We start from the raw sequence: 24,564 nt of genomic DNA, 5'->3' as shown, positions 1-24,564 counted from the left end.
AGAGGAAGATGCGGTGATGGGACAGATCAAAAAAATGATTGGAGATGCGATTAGTGGTGACGAGCAGAGATAATTCCTGGGGGACCCAATGCCAGTTGCGACCGAACGAAGTGTGCAGATGCGAATCGAAGATGAGAGCGAGCGAGGACTGACGAGACCATAGCGTCGAGCGGGATCATAGTGCGGAGCATGTGAGCATGTGAGGATGAGGCGGCATGGCGATGGCGAACGAGACTGACATGAGCATATGTGGAGATGCGCAGTTGGATCGGTGGGCATAGATAGAGTCAATGAGGCACGACACTGTCGCCACCACCTCATGACGAGGCCGCCGCCGCCGCACGTTCCGCTCGTTCTTGTGCAGCCGCCCGCTGCGATACTGTCACGTAGGCACCGCCCACTTCCTCGTCGCTCAGCCCTGGTGGCACCGACGGTGATGCCGTGCTCGACGGCACCAGCGGGAAGTCCGCAAGAGGTCCATCGTCCTCGCTGTCGAGCTTGATTCGAAGCGCGAGGAATCGAGGCGTCTTGATGAACTAAATCGAGCTGTTAAGAATGACATTGAATAGCCACGACGAACGACATACCTTCGGCACCGAATCGGTCGCCATCAGACGGAACACATGCATTTGAATGCGCTCGTACAGTTTGATCATGGTCTGGAGCTGCGTCGCGTTAAACGCGTTCGCCTGCTCAGCCTCGACTCGTCCTTGAAAGCTCTTGCCCGTGAGGTTCGTGATCACGTCGCTGAGATAGCCCGAGAGCTCGTTACGAAGGCCGTGATCGATGTTCAACTCGTTCTGACTTGAAGGGGCCAGGTACGTGTTGTAGATCTCAAAGGCCTTCTGGATAAGAGCCTCGTGGTGGCGCTCCATCGCGACTTGACCAGGTGTCGTGCCCCGGCCAGGACGCACGGGCGCCGCAGCGATGGCACTCGACGTGATGTTGAACTTCCGCTTGAAATCGAGGACGTCCAGGTAGAACGACAGATTCTCCTCGCAGAAGTTGCTGCGCAAGAAGTCGCGGAACAGCGAGCGCAGCTGCGGCTCCTCGATGATGTACTTGAGACGGTCGGTGTTGCTCTCCTTCTGGTTGCCCTTCTTGTCCGCGTCGTAGCTCTGGTTCAGCTTCTCCGTCATGGAAATACGACGGTGGAGCTTCGCCTCGCTGCTGGCATTGGCTTCGGCCGCAACAGGATCGATGCCGTGGTCGTCCGACGAACGCGTGCCGGCGACGTTGGACGCAGAAGCGTTGGGCGATCCCCGCATACCGTCAGGTCCATCCCACCGAGCAAGGCGGCAGCCCTCTTCAGTCACCTTGTAAATTGCCTTTGCCGTGCAACGGAATTCACCAATCGCCTGAGAGAAGGCGGTTAGGATGAACGCAAAATCCATAGAAAAGGCAACTTACAGCCACAGAGGAGTTCCCGCCTCCCGCAGCGCCCCGAACTGTAAAGATGATCGCAGAGTCGTTGTTCTTCCTCTTGTCACTGACAAGCTGGATCAGGCCGAAACGCACAAACTGCGCTGCCATCTCCGCCGCTTCTTCACGGCCAATGACAGAAGTGAAGTCGCACAGCCATTCCAACGCCGTCACCGCCGCGAAGCAGCTCTTGTGCGGCACGTATGACTTCGATCCCATCGGTCGCTCGCTGACGTCCATCAACGCGATGCCCTTCGACCGCTCATGGTACTTCTGGAACACGTCCATCGCCTCGATGCTCTCGGGAGGGTAGTTGGGCTTGCGACCAACGAATCGACGGAACAATGCGGTGATGACGGAATGCGAGACGATGATCTCGTCGTCGACGGACCGTCGCTCGAGGTGAAGCAGCTTCATGCAGATAGGTTGGCTGGCGAAGACGGGAGCAAGATGGTCGCCGTTGATGCCGTTCTTGCTCATGAACCGCTCCAACACATGGAGACCCTTTGGTGTGAGCACGTAGACACCGCGATCCTTAAACAGGTTCGAGCCGGGGTCTGCTGCGTTTTCGATAAGGCGAGCGTCCATAAACTGTTGGCACATCGCCTTCGCCATTTCCCTCGTCATGGAGAACGTGGTCGTCGTCGTGGTCGTCACTATCCTAGACGGCTCGCGCGGATCCGGCCCACGATTTGACTGCGAGAACTTGAGCGACGCGAGATTCCTCGCTGCGTCATCACTGTGGGAGGTATATGAGTGACTTCGGTGCATATAGCCAGGCCACGGGGATCGACGCACGTAGTGAACGAATTGTGGAACGTCCTGAAGAACTGCTTGTTCGACGTGAGTTCTAGCGAGACGATGAGCGTCGCGAAAAGGTCCAGCGTGTCCTACAAAGAGAGATGAGATGTGAGCGGGACGCGACACGGTGTGGCCAGAGTCGCCCACCTTGAGGAACGGCCTGCCCCGCTTGGTCGTCTTCATCATGTGGGACGACCCCAACGGCTGCACTGTGTCTGCAGGCATGGTCACTGCGATTCAAGAAAAGAAAGAAAAAGGCGAGGAATACGAAGGAGGAGAGGAGGAGGAGGAGGAGGGCGCTGGGGACGAAGGGGATAAGAAGCCTGGGCAGGGGACTCGACAGAAGATTGGCCCGAGGCGACAACAGAAGACGAGGCGCGCCGTGGGAATTCTGTTGACAAGGCCCATTTGCTGCATTTTTGCCACGTGCAGCGGCTGCATTGGGACACCCGAAACAGGGGCGCATCACCTCATTTAGCCTTCTTCGGACATAGCTGTGCCTTTTCGGGCTGGTTGTCGCTTACGTGTGTTTCTACGCATTTTGCGGGTACCGGCCGCCGTTGCCATGCATTGTTCCACGCGGCAGGCGCGCTGCGTCGTCCTCGACCGCCAAACAGCCGCCGCACAACGTGGGGAGCCCGGCAGCGTCTCCCCCAGCGGCGGGAGCGCCAGCGCAGTGCCAGCGCCCGCGCCGCCCTGCCCCCGCGCAGGGTCGCGGTCGCGCCATCACTCGCCCCCGACCACGAGTTGCAACAGCGGCTGTGGCGGTCGGCGGCGCGGCTGCTCTCCGACGCTGCGCCAGACGACCTATCACCCGCGCACCCTGCCCCTGCCGGTACGTGCGTTGTCCGGCTGCCCTATCGATGGAATATCTGGCGACGGCCTCGCCGACCACGCCTTGTCCTCTTTCCGGCTAGTTCGGAACCGACTCCGAGCACGACGTGGCATTTCTCCGTGATATTCTGTGCGCAGAGACCTCTGCAATCCCTGAAACGTGTCGAGGGCGACACGCAGCTGTGTCGCAGACGCAGTCGTCGACACATACGCGAGGCCTCGTCCGTCTCCTTGCGACGGAGTACGTACGAGTTTTGTAACTCGTCTGCAAGGCGGGTTGGCGATCCCGGGCGTCTTGATCTGAGACAGCTGCCATTAGGCCGGTGACCATATGCCGCTGCGCTCCACTTTCCATCAAATCTGGCAAGTTTGTTGGATCGTAATCTCAAGTTCCGATACTGACGGACGGCGGGACCTAGACGATTCAGTAAGGTGCCCGTGACGACGGCTTCTAGTGCCCCGTGTTCAGGGCACATATCCAGCAAACGTCGACCTTCATCAACTGGCTCTACAGGCCTACATTTTGTGGGTCTTTGTGGCCCCGTCACAGCACAACCTGGCCCCGAGGTGAGAATTTGTTCGCCGTGCTCGGTAGTCGCGAAGATCTCGCCGTGTCGCAGACGCAGCGATGGCTGAAGCCATTCCCCCGCAACGACCTGCGGCGCGTTTACCCATAAGGATCTCCTCACTGCAAATTTCGCGTGCTGCGGCGAGTCTCACAAGCTCGAGCATGGTCGACCGACGCGTTCGGGGACAAGTCTCGCTCTGGACCGCGCATCGTCATGGTTTCCTCATAACAGGTATGTTGCCAACGCTGATTGCATATCCTCCGCCCTAGTGCCGTATCACTCATTCATGTCGCGTAATAGGATCATGGTAAGCACCGTACGTAGTGAAGCTGACGCCCACTGTCCGTCGCTGGTCTGTCCAGGTGTGTCCCCCTGTGGCGTTTGAATGGCGTCCAATCGCGTTTATGGTGGCTGACCTGTAACTAGAGCGTTCGTGAGCAGCCTAATCAAGCCACATATGTCAGTGGACTTGTTCAAAATCAAACTACGATGCTACCTCCTCCGACTTCGGCTCCGAAGGCCCCCACGGGACGCTCGCTGCCATTCATTTGCAGTAGGTGAGGATTTCGCAACTGAAAGCGCCCTCGTAACCTTACATACCCGGTGCAATAACATGCTCTGCAGCAGCCGGTATCCTCGCCCCAAGGAGGATCACCGGTGGCCATGCATGGTATGTACGGTCCAGATCCTCTCGTTGCACCGAATCGTTATTTTGGCTGTAACTTGACGACATAGGTGTTGACCAAGCGACGTGAATTCCAATAGCGACAGACTGGTCTCACACATGTCAAGTGTATGCCGGACCTCCATCATGCGCGATGGGGTTCGTCATTTGGTGAACAGACTCCGCAGCATTCCTGTGAGGCTCGCTAAAATTGATGACTCAGATGCAGGTGCGTTGTGGTCGACGGATGTCGTTAAGCAGGGGGTAACTGCCATTCGCAAGCCACATGCGGAGGTACCGCCGTATTAGCTTCCTAGCCCGTTATGTCATGGACTATTGAAGGATGGCATCCGGTTGCCTCGCCTCTATCACAGACCGGTAGCTCTGTCACCTGTGTTCGTCCGACGGCATCCATCTAACCGTCCAACCTTCTGTTCTGTCACTGTGTGCGGCCATTTTCGATTTCGTTGTACTGCACCGGTACAGTACGTAATACTGCACGGCTCACTACGACTTCTGCTCCGAACCTCTCTTCTCCGGAGACAGCTTCAACTTCGGGCCCTTTTATGGGGAACGTCAGGTTCTGCCAAGGTTCTGCCGTTCCAAGTTGACAGATACTGGTTCTGCCAACTTAAAGTTCCGCCGCTCAGGAGACCCTAGGGGCGACCATGTACAACCACGTATGGACGCCACCTAGCGAGCTTCGAGTGCCTGCTGCTTCTACACAAGGATTAATATTAATGCCATTGAGCGGCAGCTATCCAGGATCCTGCGCTTCGGTGCACCCGTCGGGCCCGGCCGATCGGCGCGAGATCGCTGCCAAATGCTTCCGGCGTGACGCGCTCTGCCGGATTCTGTCACGGTCACGATCTAACTCAGGCAGGTACAGCGCGATCGACACGAGCTCTCACGCTCAGTTCGAGGATGAACTTCACGAACATCAACGTGAGTCTGTCGTTTCTTGCTCGTCGCGCGTTTGCTTACGTCTTTCTAGGACCCTGCGGGTGTGAAGGCTCTCCTGGAGCAGCTGAGGGCATCGCAGGCATGGCAGGACGTCGTGCAAACACCGCCTGAGAATGTTCCCCAACCTGCGCCTGGGCCCAGCAGTGGCAGCACGTCTAGTGCGACCACGCAGTCGTCCTCGAGCACGTCTGATCAGGCAGTGCATTCATCCACTGCCGCGAACCTTGCCCATGACCCATCCGCATCCCTCGTCCACTCTCCTGGCTCAGACTTGCTCGCAGACTCATCGGGACATCCACTGGACGCACCATCGCCCTCGGTAGCGTCCCTGTTGTCGCAGCTGCAGAGCTCCTCCACGCCTCCTCCCCGACACGTGTTCACTCCGATCTCTTCAACCAGCTCCTCTCTCCCCCTCGCCCCGGCACCCCCGTTTCATTCATCAGCTACAGAAGCGAGCGCGGCACCGACCACCGGGCTGCCCGTGCCGCGGCTGTCCTCCGCGCGCAAAGACGATCTGCGTAACCTGACCTTCCAGCAGGCCCTCCCGCATCTCGCCCAGCTCGCTGAAGATCCTGGGTTCGTCGATGCGATCTCGACGGTGAGTCTATTTTGCGTGCCGCGCGGCTGTCGGACAAAGTGCTCAGCGACGCGGCCCGCCTTCCTGCCTTCCTGCCTACCAACTCCCCCACGTGATGCAGATGCGCAAGGACCAGGCCGACCTCGAGCGCCAGCTCTGGGATGAGCGCCGCGCGATCCTGAGCAAGCACGAAGAGAAAGTGAAGGTGGCGCGTATCAAGTGAGTCCCCCTTATCCGACGCTGCGCGTGTACATGTCCGCCTGACTCTCCCTCTTTCCTACGACCCCAGGGCGACTTTGGTTGGGGGGACTGGCCTCACGCAGTACGAAGCTGATGTGCGTTTGCCAAGCAACCCATGTGCCCGCTTGCGCGCCGCAGCGGATGGCTAACGACTGCGTCTGGTGCTTTTCCATGGAAAACAGGTGATGTCAGACGCCTTCCGTCAAGAGCTGAGAAAGTTCGATGCACAGCGCGTCCTTCCCGCGTGGGATGGGCTAGTCGCGAAGCAGCAAGCGAGGCTGGAAGCTCTGGGGGTTCCGGCCATGTTCCCTTCGACTGCAGCCGCGGACAGAGAGGTGAGCAAGATAGCCGCAATTGATTCGAATGGGCGCGGATGCTATCGTCGTATTTATGGCCCAGCGTCAGCAGAGGGTTGTACAAGTGCTCGCAGGTATTGTCGGCAACGAAGACTCATGACCGTTTGGTGAGATAACCGGTCTCCTATGCTCGCTCCTTCATGGGGCGCTGCCGTAAGTCAATGTGCCTGTAAATCCGAGAGACCATCGTTACCATCGGATTTGTACGGTGCCCGATGATATGCATCTCTTCTGTAGAGCGTGGGCGTCCTTCGTGTGCAAAGCAGGTGTAGGGATTTTGCAATGCGGGATGACCACGATCGGGTAAGGCCAGGGTAAGACTGCAGGGTGCATCTCGCTGTTCCGGTCTTGAGGGGAATCTAACAGCGCAGGGCCCCTTGTGGATACTGCGGGGTCAGTTCGTTTCCTCAAAGCCGAGTAAGGGTTTGAACGTTTGCCGGCGACAGCAGGCATGGGCGTGAAGAGGCGTGAAGCCACAGGGCAGCGCCGCCGTACCTGGATTAATATGCATGGAGAGCTTATGTACGTAACCTCGTGGTTAATGGTCCCGCGAGTGTGCTTCGATTCCTGATGGGCCTGTCTCCACTGAATGAACATTGCCCGGGTGCCTCCCACGACGATGTTCTGCAAGGTTCCAGGCTATCGGGACGGCTGACAGGATGCGGTGGCATGCATGCACTGCGTCGGGCGATCCGAAGTCGGGTCCTCCGAGTCGCCTCGAGTATAAGGAGAGACAGGTCTCAGTGGTTGTGTCGGTGTTGGGCTTCTTTCCTTATGGCGGCGTGCGATCATGATGGTGGTAATGAAAATTAATGATCTGAGAGAAACGGAGGCGGCTATGAAGGGCTAAGTGACGGGATCGCCAAAACGCTAATCGCGTGGCCAGCCGGCGCTCAAATTGATGGCGGGTTTTTTCTTTTGTCGTGGTGGCCTGGTTCAAGTTGCCGCGGAGGGCGCGTGCGCTGGCCCAGCATGTGTGATACGGTGCAAAGGCAGCGATGGGCCGCAGCGGGGACGGCGAGTGAGAGAACGCGGGGGCACGGTCACGTGGGCGCAGAGAGCGGGATAGGGGCTTCGCGTGGGTGAGAATGGCTACACCCCGCTAGCGAGATTGCGATCTGCCTAGAGTCGAATGACATGGCCCGCCGCCGCGCTTGTCCGCATCCGCCACCAGCGTCCCTCGTCCTAATCTCCTCCTCCCGTCCTTATGCCGTGAATCCTCCACACACCACACACTGTCGCTCATTTAACCCGCAACTATGCCCTACGTCGACCTCGTCTCCGGCGACGACTACGCCTCCATCTGGTACGACACCAACGCGCCCAATGGCAACGTCGGCGGCTTCGACCCCGCCAAACCCACCGTCGTCATGCTGCACCCGCTCTTCCTCGACTCGAGCTGGCTCTACCCCCAAATGGACGACCATCGTCTCAACTCGCAATTCAACGTCATCGTATTTGATACCCGCTCGACTGGCAGGTCAATCGCAAGGCCGACGGGCAAGTTCGACCTCTGGGTGACCGCTGCTGACCTCGCGCTCTGTTTCTACGTATGTTCCCGCCCGTGTCACGCTTGCTGTCCGGTGCTGAGGAAAGCACTAGCACCTCCGCCTACCAGCCGCACACATATTTGCTCCCGAACTCAACGCATACGCCGCCCTGCGTTTTGCCGTCCTGTCAGTTGCCCGGGCCATCATTCGGCTTGTGTGCGTAATTGACGCTTCAATTTACAGCTTCCCCGAACTCGTTCTGAGCCTCACGCTTTGTAACGTCCCCGCGCAGACTGAGTACGTACAATCACTGCATCCGAGTAACACGCGATCGGCTGAGCCCACAACAGAATTCGCTCAGTTTTCGAAGCGCTAGAGGAACTCTGCCAGCTATGGGCATTCTCAGAAGATTTGGAGTCCTTTGAGTATTCTTGCAAAGAGGTCTTGGATTTCTTTGCGCAGGATGCACATCCGGATTTACAGGACGACGTGAGTCTTCTCGCCTCATACGCAACGGCACGGTCATAATGACATCTTCTATTCAGCTTGTTGCGTATTGGGAAGTGCACTATCCGCCCTTCCGAAGAACATATGTCATAACCAACGTGAATCTGTTAATGAACGTGAGAGGACTCCCCGCCTTCTTACGTGGCGCACATTAACGAGCGACCCAGCGAACACCGCTAACTCCGGTAGAACTCGCGCGTATCACCTGTCCGGTCTTCATAATCCAGGTGCGCCTTCGCTTGCGATTCTGACAATGTGACGGAGGCTCATCGGCGCGTTCCAGGCGGAGAGCAGCCAGACACACCCCGTGGTGTACGCGGAGCAGATATCGCAGCACCTCGCCAACGTTCCCGGTGGCTCAGCATCCATCTTCCCGGTGAAGGGTAAGTTCGCCTGGCCGTATCCAATTGCGATCGCTCCTGACCCAGCCTGCGTGATCCTCGCCAGCTTCGCAAGGTTACCTCTCGCTGATGAGCGCGTCGATCGTGAACCAGGTCTTCATGAAGTTCCTCGTCCGTCAGCCGCCGGCACGCTCCGATCCGCTGCGCCTAGAAGGACCGTTAGTGGACCGCATGCGGACTGCGCTCTCCGCACTGGGCACGGTGCGCAATGACCCGTCGATAGCTGATCGGGACCCGCTCTCTCCCCTGTCCTTCTCGTGCGCGTCGGCGGAGATCGTACGGAGCCAGGAGGAAACGCGCACAACATACGAGAAGGGCCAGCGCACCGCGTTCTCGCCACTTGGGCTTGACGGACGGCCCCTGCGCAAGTACGTCTGCCACGCGATCCGCGCTCCGCTCCGAGCCTGACCGGTCATCTTTGTAGGTTCTCAGAAAGGAAAGATCATTGGCTGGATGGCGGTGCGGATGGGTTCTCCTACTCCAGTATGTGCCTTTCCTATCCCCTCTCCTTGTCCCACCACTTCCACTCCTTCCATTTGCGTCACCGTGTGCGTCTTCCTGGCTTCCCGCTGATTGACTTCACTATGTGTCCGTTTCCCAGGCGCGAACAACTTCCGGAAGAAGGCCACGAAGCAAAAGCCGCCGCGCCGGCGGGAGGAGCTCGAGCCGAGCATCGTCCTGCCGCCGTCCGAGCCCGTCTCGGAGGAGCTCCAGCAGGTCTCGCGCCTCCGCCGCGCGACGATCAACCCCAGCGCCGTCGACAAGCAGGTCATCAAGGGCACGATGGCAAAGGTCGTCTCCACCAGCCAGGGCGTCCCGAGCCTGCCCCGGCTGCTCAGATAGCGAGCCTGTCGCTCCTGCCTGTCATTACGTCGTGCTCGCATCCGCTGGCGTATGGTCTTCTCGTAGGGTAAGGTTGCTGTCGGCCGCCGCCATCCACATACGTATGTGTGCTCATGTGTATACCATCGCCGGGAATTCCCTGGACCAGCGAGTACTGTAGTTAGACTGCCTTCTCTGGCCTATCCGGGCGCCTGTCGGTGTTAGACTTTCACTACCTACATGCGCGCGATCCTCTTCTGCTTATGGTTATCGATTCACATTTTGGGAGCGGGTGTACGCTGGAGCGCAGGTCGGAAAAGTAACCTTGGTTGTAAGGGTATATAGTTGTTGTATAGGCTTTCGACTAATCGTGGCCCTCGGCGCACGCTTGTATCTAGCACACGTATGCACGTCGCACATCATCTACATAGCAGCATTATCCAACGTAGACCACCCATTTTTGCCGATTATTTATAGTAGCGGGACCCCAGATGTGAAGCGTTCGTTTCGTTCGAGCATGATCAGAATACGTATACACCCCTTAGATGCTGCCCTCGGCCATCTTCGCCTTGTAGTAGCGCACCATCTCCTCGACACCCATGCGCACCGTCCAGCGGGGCTGCCACTCTAGCACCTGCTTGGCGCGGGTGGTGTCCGCGCGGCGCTTCTGGGGGTCGTTGGTGGGGAGGGGCTTGTAGATAACCTGGACGCGGGGCGTGGGGAGTGTGCCGTCCTCCTTCTGCACCTTCTCGACGATCTCGCGCACGAGGAGCGCGAAGTCGCCGATCGTGAACTCGTCGGAGGAGCCGATGTTGACGGGGCGCGTCTCGTCCGAGTTCATGAGCGCGATCAGCCCGTCGACGAGGTCGTGGATGTACTGGAAGGACCGTGTCTGCGAGCCGTCGCCGTAGATGGTCATGTCTTCGCCGCGGAGGGCCTGCATGATGAAGTTCGACACGACACGGCCGTCGAAGGGGTTCACTGGGTGGATCTGTTAGTGTCAAGAGCACCTGATCGTGCTGAACAGGGACTTACTCCGTGGACCTGGAACGGAAATGCGTTGGATGAACTCAGCTTGGTCGCTCATTGATACACGTACCGTAGGTGTTGAAGATACGCGCTACGCGGACATCGACGCCATCCTGGCGGTGGTAGCCATATGTGAGCGTCTCCGCGACACGCTTACCCTCGTCATAACACGCGCGAGGACCGATGGGGTTCACATTGCCCCAGCTGTGGACACACAATCCTCAGTCAAGCTGCTTACGGCACGCAGCACGGCCAACACGCACTACTCTTCGTGTTGTGGGTGCACCTCAGGGTCGCCATACACCTCTGTACACAAAACGTCAGCGGCCATCTGCGATCGGCGCGGGTTTCCCATACCGGACGTGCTGGTAATCAGGAAGCGTGCCTTCGTGCGCTTGGCGAGGCCGAGCATGTTGAGCGTGCCCATGAAGGACGTCTTGACCGTCTTCACGGAGTTGAACTGGTAGTGCGGCGGGGACGCGGGGCACGCGAGGTGGTAGATTTCTAGGGCAGCTCGGTGTGAGAGATCGAGCACATCGAGGAACCAGGGGTACTCACGATCGCACTCTGTCATGTATGGCTCCACGACATCGTGGCGGACGAGCTCAAAGTTTGGGTGCCCTACCCAGTGGCCTACCGTGGTCTTCGAGCCGGTGAAGAAGTTGTCAAGGACAGTGACCTCATGGCCGAGCAGCATAAGGCGATCGACCAAGTGGGAGCCTACGAATCCAGCGCCACCGGTGACAAGGACGCGCTTACGCTTCTCAGGCGCGACGAGCTTGACCGGCGGGAAGCGGGTGAGGGTGCTGTAGGAGATGGACTGCGAGTCTGGGTAGTAGATCGCGTCGGACTCCAGCTCCTCCTTGGTCTTCTCTCCAGGCTTCGGGCTCGTGGCGTTCGCGCTGCGGACGTAGTGGGGCCGCAGGTAGATGGAACGCAGCACGTCGAGGGGGACCTCGCTGTCGAAGCCGAAACGCTCGAAGCCGACGGTGGTCATCGACTGTCCGTAGCGATCGACGGTCGTGAACTATGATTCACAGAGCACATTAGCATATCTCCAACAAGGTAGGTTCCCAGCCAAGTGCAATGAATGCGCGGATACTCCTAAATGGGCAGCATCCGCCTCTCGTTCCGGCATGTCCTCGCCGACCACCACCCCGCGCCAACACACAATGCACGCCGAAAGTGAAGACACGTACTTGCGAGGTGTTGGCAGCCATTGTCGCAGGGAGTGAGAGGGACCGCGGACAGAGGAAGACAGGAGGCGGTTGAGAGACGCGACAGCCAACGTGCAGCAATAAATGCAGTCGAGAGTCGAGACGGACGTTGGGCGGCGATCGCCGGGCCAATCAGCGCCGCCCCTCTGCGTCTTTTGCGGCGGCTCGCCAGGCCGAGTGTCCTTCTCGTCCTCCGCACTCGCTGCCTGCAGGCCATCCATCGCGGCTATCTGTCCAAATCGCATCGCAGGCCCGTCAGGAGGCCCAAAACGTGCACTAGCACCTACATAACCTCACACGCGGCGTAGAACACCCTTGGACTTAGCGCAATGCCGCGAGCAACAAAACCGACCGGGAAGTCAAGACATGACCCTCTGCACGTACAGATCGGCGAGGACGAAGTGTACGCCAAATATGGGCGGGTGTCTCATCCAGGCAAACGGTCGAAGGCGAAGGGGAGGACAGACGAGGATGGTGAGGATAGCGGAGAGGTAAGCTGCTCGTGCTTCTTCCCAGGCGATGTTACGACCCGTCTCGACTCACACAGCTGTAGGTGATCCTTGACCCCAAGACGTCTAAGAAGATCTTCGAGCTTGCGAGAGATCAACAAGAGGAGGTTGGCGCATGGGAAGACGATGAAGAAGAGGGGGAAGAACCAGAGCGAGCCAGCTTTACCGTTCCGCGGACACAAAACTTCAACGACGATGAAGAGGATGATGACTTAGAGCGGTATGACCAGGATGACTACGAGGAGGAAGTGGAAGAGATTGTAAGTCTCCGTCTGATATGTTTGCAGAGCACCGCTCACGATCAGCAGGAAGTAGATGAGGGCGACCTAAAGACACTTGACGCACTTCTGCCCGCGAACGCCGGCGAGCGCAGAACATTAGCAGACATAATATTTGCAAAACTGGATGATATGGAGTCTGGAAAGACAACCGTCATTCGGAAAGTTGAACAAGGTCCGTGTGCTTTCCCTTCTGTAGCCTGCCTCGCTAACTTTTATTCTCTAGATCCTAACCATGCACCAGACCCTGCCGCGGGGCTCAACCCAAAAGTCGTCGAACTATACACAAAGTACGTGCACTCCGTACTGTTTTCCTGTTCTCGTGTTGACCGATCCCACCAGAGTCGGCGTCGTACTCTCCCGATACAAATCAGGACCCCTTCCCAAACCCTTCAAAATCATTCCCTCCCTCCCCGCCTGGGCGCGCATGCTCGCGCTCACCAAGCCAGAAGAGTGGACGCCTCAGGCATGCCACGCCGCGACACGTATATTTGTCTCGCAGATGAAGCCTCCACAAGCGCGTGTGTTTCTTGAGGGCGTGCTCCTTGACGCCATCCGGGAAGACATCCGGCTGACGCGCGAGGGTGCGAGGAAGAACAAGAATCATCGGAAGTTGAACGTGCACTACTACGAGGCGATGCGGAGGGCACTGTACAAGCCTGCGGCGTTCTTCAAGGGCATCGTGTTCCCGTTGCTCAACGTAAGTCCAGCCTGCAATCATACTCCTTAAGCATCGTTGACCGCATCGCGGACAGTCTGGCTGCACGCTCCTCGAAGCCGCCATCGTCGCCTCCGTGCTCGCCAAGGTCAAGGTGCCGCTCATGCACTCCGCCGCGGCACTCATCCGGCTAGCGAACATGGACTACTCCGGGCCGAACTCGCTCTTCATCCGCGTGCTGCTCGACAAGAAGCACGCGCTGCCGTTCAAGGTCGTCGACGCGCTCGTCTTCCACTTCATCCGCCTCTCGAACACGTACAAGGCGCGCCGCGCGGGCGACGCGGAGAAGCTCCCCGTGCTGTGGCACCAGTCGCTGCTCGTGTTCTGTCAGAGGTGAGCAGGATACGATCGCCTCGGTGTTGTTCGTCGGCGCGGATACTGACTGCTTGCTCGCGACGGGTAGATACGCGTCGGACTTGACGCCTGACCAGAAGGACGCGCTGCTCGACGTCGCGCGCGCGAGCTCTCATCCACAGATCAGCCCCGAGATCCGCAGGGAACTCGTAAACTCGGTCGCGAGAGGCGAGGCGAGGCCGGATGCTGATGAGGACGTGATTATGAGTTGATGGTCCGTTTGGAAAACCATCTACAGACCGCCGTGTCTCGCACAGTGATCAGCGTGCTCGCCGTCTATGTCGGCTTCGTATACAGTGCCTGATGTCCTCGATCTCGTCTGTTGAGCCAGTGCTTGGAGTATGCGAATACAATTGTCAGACTCAAACACGACAGCGTATGGCGGGTCTTTCAGGATCTTCGGGAGGTTAACTTATGTTAGAGTGGATGACGACTGCATTCCCGGGTTCAAAACTTTGCGTCAGGCCTCGGAACCTTACCCCGAGCCCTGCAGACGGCGAGCAGACCAAAGATGACTTGATTTGTGCTTGGAGGCCTGTGGTAAGCCTCAGTATACAATTGGACCCAGCATCATCCTTGTCACATCTACGGTGTAAAGTTCCGCGCGGTTCGATCGAACACATCGTGAACACAACGATATCCTCTGCGTCGAGGTCCAAACATTCATCGACATCGATCGGGGTACCCCAGCTGAGCCCCTTGATTTTGGGCATTGTAGCTGGATCAGACACTGGTCAGCAGAGTGATACTTAGACTAGCCTCATATCCTCAGTGATATTCGGTACGGGCGAACTCCTTGGACGCGACCGACATAATCTCGTCGCAACCGACAGGTGACCATGTCGGCCTACGCGGCTCCACTAACTTATGAGAGAGCGGATTCTGAAGTCGAGCTTGGCATAGATACAGTCATGCTCCTCGGCGTCGTCGAAATCGATGATACACGGTTCGTGATCGCCGTTGACGGTTGTGCGAACCAGTATGTTCGATTGCTCGTAGTAGGCACCATGCTTGATGCCGATACGGTGGATGTTTTCATAGATGGTGAATAGGGACATCCTGCCAGTGGGTAATTCGTCAGATCAGGTAAGCCCCGGCTGCAAGAACCACTACAAGTGAAGCTGCGGAAATCCCAAACCTGAAATGAAGGGGCATATCCAAGAGTTTCCCGACCACGCGGGGCAGGGGGCCACCGCCAGCGGCATATTCCAGCAAAAGGCAAGCCTTCTCCAAACGTTGGTCAGGATTATCCACCTCGACATCCCCTGCCTCGACGAACAAACCGTAGCACTTCGGGATACCTTGGCCTTGAATCTTTTGGAGGCGTCTATCTGAGATATTACGTTCGTGGACAAGACGTCTTGTACTATCATCGCCGTATGCGATCTTGCAGACGGCAGGGCCACTCGGGACAATGATTCCTGTGTCGCCGAGAGTACGTTGTCGGCATTCGACTTTACAAACGGTCGTTCCGTCAGTCCGGTGAATCTCCTTTGGTTCGCTGCCTTCTATAAGCAGCTCGGTAAGGCGCTGACTTGTAGTGCTTTCAAGTCCGTCGAGAGTGAGACAAGAAAGCGTCTCATACGTGACTGCAGGTCGCTTCAACATTAGTGCTTCGTATTCCATGGAGGACGTTGTGAGCCGCTGAATTGACAATCCGGGGAGTTGGTATGTCGCAGGGATAAGGATGCAAGTCCTGCTGCGGGCTAGCTGGAATGTAGTGTATGTGGTGAACTTGAGGTCGACTTGTAAAGACATCCGGAGTTTTGACTCTTGAGGACACGTTGTGTACATGCGTAAGGAAGGGAGGCATGGCGAACCTGAGTTACCTGACCCACTTACATCGGTTTACTTACCAACGGCGATTAGTCGTATTCAGGCTAGAACCAGCACAATGCATATGCAGGGGCACACTGGAGAGACTCTTCATTCCCGTTAACACAGTGCCTACACAAGTAATCAGAGGCGGCGGATCCACAACTAAGGAGCAGTAGCGCTATATGCAGTCTCAACGAACGAGCCCGGGGGCGAAACGTACACGTAGCACAAAATCAGGCGACAGCAAATAGTCCTTCAGAGAGTAAATGAAACCGTGTCCATATCCAGTCCGAGCGTATCCAGAGGAGGGACAGAGAGCAGAACGAAGAACGGGGAACACAACAGAACAGGGCACGGCGCGCATCCAGCGTCACCTCCCCAGTCCGCCCGAGTCGGCGGGGGCAGTCAACGAGCTCACCTGCGCGCGGGCACGGAGCCGAACATGACGTTGTTGACGGCAGAGCCCGCCGTCGCGACGGCACCCGCAGCGGCGCCCCCAGCGACGGACGGCGCCGTCGCCTCCGCGCTCGCCTCGGAGAGGATCGACATAGCCTGGGACGAGTTGATCGTCGTCGTCACGGCGCCCGACGACCCCGCGCCGGCGGCGGTGCTGACCGCCATGTTCGTCGACATCGCCGCGGCGGAGCTAGCCACCATGTTCGTCGACATTGCCGCAGCGGAGCTAGCCGCCATCGTCGACATCGCCGCCGCGGAGCTGGCTGCCATCATCGTAGACGACGCTGCCGCGGAGCTGCCCATCATGGCCGACGAGGACGAGGACGAGCTGGCCGCCATCATCGTAGACGACGCAGCCGTGGAGCTGCCCATCATGGCCGACGACGAGGACGAGGACGAGGCGGAGTTGTTGTTGCCGGAGCCCTCGCACGATGCGCCGGTCTTGGAGAGGCCCGCGAGGATGTCGACCTCAACGTCGATGAAGATTATCGTGGGGCCGGCGAGGACGGAGCCCGAGTTGGCCGCGCGCGCGACGACGTCGTTCGGGAGCGTGTTCTCGTCGCAGGTGACGAACACCGCCGCGGGGCCGTTCAGCCCGTCGGGGATCTTGCACGAGTCGATCGCCATCGACATCGAGGTTGTTGCGCCGCCGACCATGATCTGGCAGAACAGTTGCTGGGTTGCGGGTAATGGGTCAGTCTCGCGGGTATAGGAGTGCGTGGGGGGACTTACCGAGCTCGCGGAGCAGGTGCTGTTCGCGCTGGAAGTGCTGTTGGAGCTGCTGCTCGTGCTGTTGTTGTTGTTCGAGCTGGAGCCCGAGTTCTTGTTCTGGTCCTTGGAGCTGCTGCCAGAGTTCATGCCCTTGGAGCTGCTGCCCGAATTCATGCCCTTGGAGCTGCTGCCAGAGTTCATGCCCTTGGAGGTGGCACCGGAGTTCATATCCTTGGAGGAGGCACCCGAGTTCATGCCCATGGAGGCGGCACCCGAGTTCATGCCCTTGCCCGAAGACATGGAGCCCTTGGACGAAGTGCCCGAGCTGGTCGCATTCCCGGCCGCGCCCATGCTGGTGCTGTTACCATTCGCACCAGTGCTGCCCGCGCCCATACTGTTGCCGCTCGCTTTGCCCTTGTCGTGTCGGGCGGCGATGTTGGCTTGGTTGCCTTTCAGAGCGGTCGACGTGAACGTGAGCGTCGTGCCGGCCACGATGGAGCCAGTGTTCGAGATGGCAAGCGCGGTGTTGGCTGAAGACGGGTCAGCGATGCCTGCTGCGCCAAAACAACCCAAATGACCGACCTGTGATGCCCGTGGAGCAGCCAGAGATGAAACCGCCCGCGATGGCCAGCACTTCGTTAGGCGTAAGCGGGATGTCGAATGCCTGGGGAATAGACGTCGCGTTGTTGACGAGGTTCAGGATCGTCTGGTGGCGCGCCTCGACAGTCAGGATCGTTGCAGCGGCCGTGAGGATCGTGGGGTCCTTGATAAGGTTGGCAGCACCGAGGTACGCGGCGACACCGACGTTCTCGACCGTGCGCGCGATGGGCGCCATAGTAGCGACGTCGGTCAGCGCGCTCGAGAAGTCGAACTGACAGCCCGAGACGGTGGCCGCGCCGAGGGACTTGAGGGCGTCCTGTGGCAGACGGGAGCTTAGAACAGAACGGGCAGGCTACAAGCGATAGACATACCCCAATAAACGACAGATGGGTGGCCTCATCTTTTCCGATCGCCGTGAATTGCTGGATAGGAACGTTGGGGTCCGTGAAGCCGGCGGTGGTGAAGTCGGACGCCTGGAACTTGGAGAGAGCCTGCGTGTAGAACTGGGTCTCGAGGTCTTCAAGGACACCAGCGAATTCTGCGCGCGAAAGCCACGAGTGAGCACGGTTGCTACGAGAGCGCGAGACCATCACAGTACGCACGGAGGACCGTTACGTCGGCGCTATTCGCCCTCTTGAGGAAGGTCGGTACGGCAGAGGCCAAAAGAGGGACTGCGAGGAAAAGGATGGACGAGGAAGGACGCATGTTGATGTTGCTGCCGCCGGATTAAATGAAAACCTGCTGGATACCCAGTGTGTTAAAGGAATGAAGGATGTCCAGGGGCGCGACCGGGCAACCCAGAAAGTGGCTGGAGGCCATGGCAGGGTCAGACGCAGCGACGAGGAGCACGACGGGGACGACCTACCTCAGCACTTGGGAAGAAAGGGAAGAAAGCGAAAGGAGGGGCGGGATGGCGATTGACGGGAGACGGCGCGCCTTATAATAGGGCGCACCGAGGGAGGGTCTCCGATGGCGGTAAGTATCCGGTCGCTCGCCTGTCGCCTGGGCTTCGATCGTACCCGGCGCCTGACCTTCGCCATGGCAACTCCAATCCCCAGGCGCCTCCGTGCACACAGAACGCCAAGGCCGTCCGCCCGGCGCCCCCGCGGGCCACCAAGCGGGATGCTTCTCGCATTCCTCGACAGCCGTAGACAAGCTCATCACCGACATGGCCGAGGAACCCTTTGGGAACCTGCTCCTCGCCCGCCAGTCGTGCCCGGGCTCGTGCTTCCGTCGTCTGCAACTGGCTGATGGAAAACCTGCCTAGTCCGCCCGTATGTTCTCACACAGACCTTCCGTGGAACAACGCAACGCCCCTATGATATCCGCCGCGCATACCCTTGACAATGGACAGGCACTGGATGGGATTCATTCAACATTGTATCACGACAGTTAGATACCGACGCGTCGAGATAGCGACCGCATCCCGCGATCTCAAGGAGCACCTCATAGAGCGTTCTCATAGCTCATGCGCGCGAACGCACGGTAGGCACACCCTCCGTTGTCCGGCTACTGTATGCTAGACCGTAACGGTATAGACGGCAAGCAACGACGTCGGACCGCATGCCGCCCCCCTCCGCCAGAGGTCTTTTTAGCCCGCTCAGGGGCGCTCTCATTCCTCATGGTCTGCAAGGTAGCGCGCTAGCACATGTCGAGCGAGATGATATTGTGGACATGACGGGTGAGGAGGGGTAGAAGGAGGAGTACACGCAACAGCGGCTCGACTTCCTCAACGGAAGCGGCGAGGGCACCAGCAAGGATACTTGGCAGACTATAAACCACCAAAGCGATGAAGGTTTACCGTGCTGCTCAGAAAACTAGATGGTGGGGGATTGTGTGCGCGATTGCCTTCGTCAAACCTGATGCAGCATCCAGGCTTGACACAGACGTACCACTCGTCAACTGGTGCAAGCTTCAGTATTACGAACAGCTCTTGGTGCTGAGCCGGCGATGTGGGCTCCCCCAAAGAGCGGCGTCGTAGCGTGTCAGAGTACGTGTGGACAAAGATTGCCGTCGCCAACTCGATTCTGGAAGAAACGCAAGACAAGCGGGGCCTGTGTTTGTCACGGCGAGCTTCAGCAGATACATGCGTACGTACGTAACATGCCAGAGTCATGGAGAGGTGTACAAGACGTCCTCTCGTAGCGGCGTGAACCAAGGAAATAGCCCGTCAGACTGCGTAGAAACAGACACACCTATTGTTCGACGGATACTCAGACTCCAGCTGCAGAGCGCGACGCGGCAGCGTATGAAGCACTGCGGAACTTCGGTCAGGACACTTGCATCAACAGTAATGCATGGATGCTGGGGTCATCACGACAAGACTGGAGGCTAGATATAAGATGAGAGAGGAAAGAGGTCGAACGGCGAGCGCAGAGCAGTGGATGCAAGCAGGAAAGTGGATGGCGGCGCGTCGCGGCTCGCCGTACCGGTTCGTTAGACGCCGGAAAGCTCCCATCACGTGGTTCACCGACTCTGCAAGCGTCTAAACTGTGGCGAAAAAGTTTCGAGCAAGTCGGTCTGCAGCAAAGGTACAGTACACGGTACCGTACCGCACCGTCCGATCGCCTCGCCTATCCTTGAGAGGTCCTCTCGCTCGCCGCCCACCATGCTGGTTCTATACGAGACGGCGCTCGGCTATTGTATCTTCAAGCTCACAGACTCGGCAAAAGTCCAGAGCGCAAACCTCTGGGAGGAGTTCGAGACACCAGAGCGGGCGAACAAGCTGTGAGTCCTCGAAGCGTTCAGTCGGGTTGGGTTCTCGCTGACGGGGATCACTCGTGTTCGTGATCTATGCGGTGCTGGAATGAAGTCTGAAGCTCAAGTCCCTCCACCGCTTCACGTCCACCGCGACAGCCGTCGAGGACATCACCGCTCTCCAGGAGGGCAAGCTCGGGAAGGGCCTGAAGAAATTTCTGTCGGACGAGATTGTCGGCAAGGGCAAGGCAAAGGAGACACTGGCCGTGTTTGACCCGAAGCTCGGTGCGTGCAGCACGCTTGGTCTCTCGCAAGGCCGCATATACTTATACGAGCTTTGCTGCAGGTCACTCGATCAGCAAAAAGCTTGGGATCAATGTCGTCGCGAATGAGTCGATGGACTTGTTCCGTGGTATTAGGAGTCAGCTGGCTTCGCTCCTGGACGGGTTGGACCCGAAGGACCTTGCGACTATGAGCTTGGGTCTCAGTCATTCATTATCACGGTGCGCTTCTACTTGTGTTCGCCCGGTATATGCCTTTAATGCTTTCTCAGCTTCAAGCTCAAGTTCTCGCCAGACAAGGTTGACACTATGGTGGTCCAAGCCATAGCGCTGCTGGACGACTTGGATAAGGAAATCAACATTTATTCCATGCGTGTCAAGGTAATGTTTCTGTCCATGCGCACACACAGTCTTGTCGTACTGACGTCACGAAAGGAATGGCACGGCTGGCACTTCCCCGAACTCGCCAAAATCATTGTCGACAACCTCGCATACGCCAAGGTCGTCAAAGCGATGGGTTCGTGCACATACCTCCTGCAGTCCTCTTCGTACTCACACGCGCGTCCACAGGCTTCCGGACCAACGCCGCGACGACGGACTTCTCCGCCATCCTCCCCGAGGACCTCGAGGCGACAGTCAAGGCCGCCGCCGAAATCTCCATGGGCACCGAGATCTCCGACTCGGACATCGCGCACATCCACTCGCTCTGCGACCAGGTCATCGCGATCACCGCGTACCGCACGCAGCTCGCGGAGTACCTCCGCAACCGCATGAACGCGATCGCGCCCAACCTGACCGCGCTCGTCGGTGAGCTCGTCGGCGCGCGCCTCATCAGCCACGCCGGCAGCCTGCTGAACCTCGCGAAGCACCCTGCGAGTACGGTGCAGATCTTGGGCGCGGAGAAGGCGCTGTTCAGGGCGCTGAAGACGAAGCACGACACGCCGAAATACGGGCTCATCTACCATGTATGTGCAGTTGCCATCGTTTGTCGCCTCGCACTGACATGAGTTCTTGCAGGCATCTCTCATCGGTCAAGCACCACCAAAACTCAAGGGCAAGGTACGTTGCCAGCCGTGACGTAACCCGCGTATGCTCACGCACGCTCTACAGATGGCCCGCATGGTCGCCACGAAAGCTGCCCTCTCCATCCGTGTCGACGCGCTCTCCGACGTAGACAGCAAGTCCGAGCCGCAGGCACCGTCAATAGGCATCGAGAACCGCGCGAAGCTCGAGGCGCGGCTGCGCGCGCTCGAGGGCCAGGGCGACGCCGCGGCGGTGCGCTCCGCGTTCTCGGGGCGCACGCAGCAGAAGTTCCAGATGGGCGGCGAGGCGAAGACGTACAACGACCAGGCGGACTTCGTGTCGACGCAGCGCGAGCCCGTCGAGAGCGCGGTGCAGGCTGCGCTCGACGTGAAGGAGGAGAAGAGGCGCGCCAAGGAGGAGAGGCGCGCGAAGAGGCGCGCGGAGAAGGAGGTGAAGTCGGATGGCGAGAATGGGGTGGCTGAGGATGATGCGATGGACGTGGATGGGGAGGAGAGTAAGAAGGAGAAGAAGCGGAAGCGGAGAGAGAGCGAGGCGGCGGAGGTGGTGGAGAAGTCGAAGGTGTGTACCTCTGGGATGCCACCTGCGGTTCGCGCACTGACTGTAATCGTTCAGGATCTGGACGCTGAGACAGAAGCGGAGCGGAAGGCGAGGAAGAAGGCACGCAAGGCGGAGAAGGCGGCAGCAGCAGCAGCCGGTGAGGCAGATGGCGCAGAGTCCACAAAAAAGAAGCGAAGAAAGTCGGAGGCATAGTGTTTTTCTACTCCTCGCTTTCTGGTTGTATACGTCGTTCGCATTATCTTGTCGTAATATTCGCATTTCACATTGTTCACGCCGTGCATTGCACTCGGGTAACTTCGCCGTCTGTCATAAAGCACAGTTGAGCGCGTTGGGAACGTGCCCGTACGCGGTACCGACTCTGACTCTAACATGTTCCTCGTGTAAGAAGGTCTGCATACGTGGTCGACGACTCCACCCTTGCTTTATTAGTTCGAGATATGGAAGTAGTGGACCGTATGTATGCCAGTCAACGCAAGGTTCTGGTTGTTCGACAGGACCAGCGCAACCCGATTCATTCCGGTAGGGACAGGCTCGCGATGCTTTGGACCCTTTCATCCCTCCTGTTACTATGCGGCCAACCGTTCAGACAATTGTGGAAACCACTGCTTTCCTCCCTCACGGTGAGAATGCTCGAAATCTAGTGAGTACGTCTACGCGGATGACAACACGCTGTATGCGGTACATTCAACATTCCACCTATCAAGCTAACGTGAGCAAGAGCTCCAGCATGCGCTGTGGCTCGTCCCAGTGCGGCTGAAGAGCGATGCATTTAGAGAGGTCCCTTGCAATGCCAGGCAAAATAGCATGCACACTCACAAAGTGATTTGCGCCTTCAAAGCGCACAATATCGATCTTCCTAGCTCCCCGCGGCCAATTCTCCTTTACCTGCTGCGAGAAATGCCACGCGGCGAACACCGTCTCCGAGACGGACATGTCGCACCAAATCAGGGGGACGCGGAGGCCTGGCCATACGGACGAGTCCCACAGAGCGTCGTGCATGACGTCCCGATAGACCGACCTGTCGACGGCCATTATATAAAGCAGGTGAGAGCGGGCGGTAACCGTCGGATCGACGACATCGGCGTACTGCTCGGACGAGAGACGGTCCACGGTTGCGACGTGCTCCGGAGGCGGGTTATCGATCGGCTGTTGGACGAGACTTGCTTTGAGCTCGTCATACGTGAGGGAGTGGAGCGCCGCGTCCTTGGGGAGAGCGTGGGCGTAGTACTCGGAGACCCAGCGCTCGAAGGTGCGACCTTGCTGTTCGACGGGAATCTGCGCGTCCCGGAACGGATGCATGATGAACTCGGCCAAGTCGGTAGGTAAGCCCAAGGCATGACCGCTGCTGTCTATGGTATATAGCTAGTGATGAGTGGAACCGACTGCCAGTCTGGTGAACCAGACGAATGGCATGACTTACCAGAGGAACAAGGTCCGCAGATAGCTACCCAATATTTCCTGATCGCGCTGCGGAAGCTTCGCAGCTTGCGCTAGGAATGCCATCGTTATCGTATTGCCCCAGGACCACGCAAGCAAGGCCAGCTCGCCGGTACGGGAGCTGTTGCCAGTCTGGCCATTCGCGGTTTGCGGTATTTTCTCCTTCCCGATAAACCACAGAAGGAATTTAGCGACCTCCTTGCCACGCTCATCGAGCATAGCCTTCTGTTCCTCCCGGTTGCCGCTGCGCAAGGCCGCAAGCTCGGACGCAGAGTACGGGGTCGAACCGGGGTAGTCGCGGACGTTGACCAGGACAAGACGCACATTACGTGCGGCGGCATAGGGTATTATGGGCCTGTAGATGGCTGGAGTTTACCGCAGATTTAGCTTCCTTCAGTTCCCCGCGCTTCATAGCTTCTGGACTCACCGCTGTGGAAGACGCCGCCATGTATGAGGACCAAAGTCGTGTAAGTGGCGCATCGGGATGGAGCGCCTGTGTCCTCATAATAGAACTGCGTACCCTTGTCGTCTACGGGTGCGAGAGGCATGTCGTACTGCTCAGTGATCGTTATCAAGGTCCTTGCGAAGGCAAGAGCACTGATGCTGAATGGCTAGGACTTTATACCTCTGCAGCAAGGCATCGCCGGGTACCTCGCAGTACCTCCGCGCGTGTGAGCTGGAGGACCACTGGAAACGTATCGATGGCAGCTGAGCGGAAGTTGTTTTTGTTCAGAAGACAGCACGGCACAGCGGCAGTACTGTTACAGTCAATGCTTCTCGAGTCAGTATGCAAGGGTCCACTTAGTCTTCCGCAACGTAGTTGTTTACAAATGACGTTCTTGTCAGCTTATCTTATGCCTTTGTAAGGCTGAGAAGCTTCTTTCAGTCGGCTTCAGCGCAAAACGCATTGAGGTCCACAGGCTGAGGCATAACGGCGTACCACAACTTCCATCACAGTCCACGAGCATGACATAAACGAGCTGTCAGATCATGAATGTCCGTTCCGTTGGGTTCGGGCGGTGTTGTGTGATGTTGATCGACGTTGATATCGGGTGGGTTCAATCTGGGTTCCATGAATGTTGTCGCAGAATTTTCGCAGGACCACTCACTGACGGCTTCGAACAGCTTCGAACAACCAAATAACTAAGCGCTGAAAGCTCTTCGAAGCTGCTGTCATAAGCCCCAGGTAAGCTGTGACCGGGACCTTCGCA

The 24,564-nt window shown here is 58.2% G+C and overlaps 8 protein-coding genes across 8 annotated transcripts; 4 read left to right on the top strand and 4 right to left on the bottom strand.

Annotated features, from left to right (window-relative positions):
* Nucleotides 1-317: 317 nt before the first annotated feature.
* Nucleotides 318-2,448, bottom strand: C8Q71DRAFT_793388 (regulator of G protein signaling; the record flags this gene model as incomplete). Its single annotated transcript, XM_047925471.1, has 5 exons — nt 318-536; nt 588-1,358; nt 1,411-2,161; nt 2,221-2,312; nt 2,371-2,448. The coding sequence occupies 5 exons, from the start codon at nt 2,446-2,448 to the stop codon at nt 318-320; spliced, it is 1,911 nt and encodes a 636-aa protein (XP_047784518.1).
* Nucleotides 2,449-5,159: 2,711 nt separating this feature from the next.
* C8Q71DRAFT_729677 (uncharacterized protein) lies at nt 5,160-6,912 on the top strand. The gene is made up of 6 exons (XM_047922043.1): nt 5,160-5,235; nt 5,285-5,851; nt 5,952-6,049; nt 6,120-6,165; nt 6,253-6,405; nt 6,470-6,912. Exons 1-6 carry the CDS (start codon nt 5,215-5,217, stop codon nt 6,524-6,526), a joined length of 942 nt encoding a protein of 313 aa, XP_047784517.1. The 5' UTR covers nt 5,160-5,214; the 3' UTR covers nt 6,527-6,912.
* Nucleotides 6,913-7,685: 773 nt separating this feature from the next.
* On the top strand, nt 7,686-9,667 carry C8Q71DRAFT_852230 (Alpha/Beta hydrolase protein; the record flags this gene model as incomplete). Its single annotated transcript, XM_047926811.1, has 10 exons — nt 7,686-7,976; nt 8,029-8,102; nt 8,160-8,213; nt 8,267-8,405; nt 8,462-8,539; nt 8,591-8,650; nt 8,707-8,806; nt 8,871-9,192; nt 9,249-9,307; nt 9,426-9,667. The coding sequence occupies 10 exons, from the start codon at nt 7,686-7,688 to the stop codon at nt 9,665-9,667; spliced, it is 1,419 nt and encodes a 472-aa protein (XP_047784516.1).
* A 143-nt stretch (nt 9,668-9,810) lies between these two features.
* Nucleotides 9,811-11,696, bottom strand: C8Q71DRAFT_864630 (NAD(P)-binding protein). The gene is made up of 5 exons (XM_047928266.1): nt 11,234-11,696; nt 11,033-11,179; nt 10,939-10,981; nt 10,740-10,879; nt 9,811-10,627 (listed from the first exon to the last, which is right to left on the bottom strand). Exons 1-5 carry the CDS (start codon nt 11,670-11,672, stop codon nt 10,188-10,190), a joined length of 1,209 nt encoding a protein of 402 aa, XP_047784515.1. The 5' UTR covers nt 11,673-11,696; the 3' UTR covers nt 9,811-10,187.
* Nucleotides 11,697-12,059: 363 nt separating this feature from the next.
* Nucleotides 12,060-14,282, top strand: C8Q71DRAFT_844589 (cell adhesion protein byn-1). The gene is made up of 7 exons (XM_047926591.1): nt 12,060-12,383; nt 12,446-12,661; nt 12,710-12,854; nt 12,906-12,969; nt 13,022-13,379; nt 13,435-13,730; nt 13,801-14,282. Exons 1-7 carry the CDS (start codon nt 12,222-12,224, stop codon nt 13,961-13,963), a joined length of 1,404 nt encoding a protein of 467 aa, XP_047784514.1. The 5' UTR covers nt 12,060-12,221; the 3' UTR covers nt 13,964-14,282.
* A 1,701-nt stretch (nt 14,283-15,983) lies between these two features.
* On the bottom strand, nt 15,984-18,041 carry C8Q71DRAFT_852227 (ferritin-like domain-containing protein; the record flags this gene model as incomplete). The annotated part of the gene is made up of 5 exons (XM_047926810.1): nt 15,984-16,700; nt 16,758-17,266; nt 17,319-17,652; nt 17,708-17,874; nt 17,939-18,041. 5 exons carry the CDS (start codon nt 18,039-18,041, stop codon nt 15,984-15,986), a joined length of 1,830 nt encoding a protein of 609 aa, XP_047784513.1.
* Nucleotides 18,042-19,847: 1,806 nt separating this feature from the next.
* C8Q71DRAFT_825629 (Nop domain-containing protein) lies at nt 19,848-22,500 on the top strand. Its single transcript, XM_047926285.1, has 9 exons — nt 19,848-20,063; nt 20,149-20,318; nt 20,380-20,536; nt 20,587-20,695; nt 20,750-20,831; nt 20,885-21,279; nt 21,332-21,373; nt 21,425-21,916; nt 21,971-22,500. Exons 1-9 carry the CDS (start codon nt 19,945-19,947, stop codon nt 22,106-22,108), a joined length of 1,704 nt encoding a protein of 567 aa, XP_047784512.1. The 5' UTR covers nt 19,848-19,944; the 3' UTR covers nt 22,109-22,500.
* An 18-nt stretch (nt 22,501-22,518) lies between these two features.
* C8Q71DRAFT_825626 (Alpha/Beta hydrolase protein) lies at nt 22,519-23,901 on the bottom strand (the record flags this gene model as incomplete). The annotated part of the gene is made up of 4 exons (XM_047926284.1): nt 22,519-22,669; nt 22,733-23,261; nt 23,337-23,718; nt 23,781-23,901. 4 exons carry the CDS (start codon nt 23,899-23,901, stop codon nt 22,616-22,618), a joined length of 1,086 nt encoding a protein of 361 aa, XP_047784511.1. The 3' UTR covers nt 22,519-22,615.
* Nucleotides 23,902-24,564: the final 663 nt, after the last annotated feature.

The sequence above is a fragment of the Rhodofomes roseus genome (assembly GCF_022264815.1).
Source record: "Rhodofomes roseus strain CIRM-BRFM 1785 chromosome Unknown C8Q71scaffold_1, whole genome shotgun sequence".
Classification (NCBI taxonomy): Eukaryota; Fungi; Basidiomycota; class Agaricomycetes; order Polyporales; family Fomitopsidaceae; genus Rhodofomes; species Rhodofomes roseus.
This window is presented reverse-complemented; position numbering and strand designations above follow the sequence as displayed.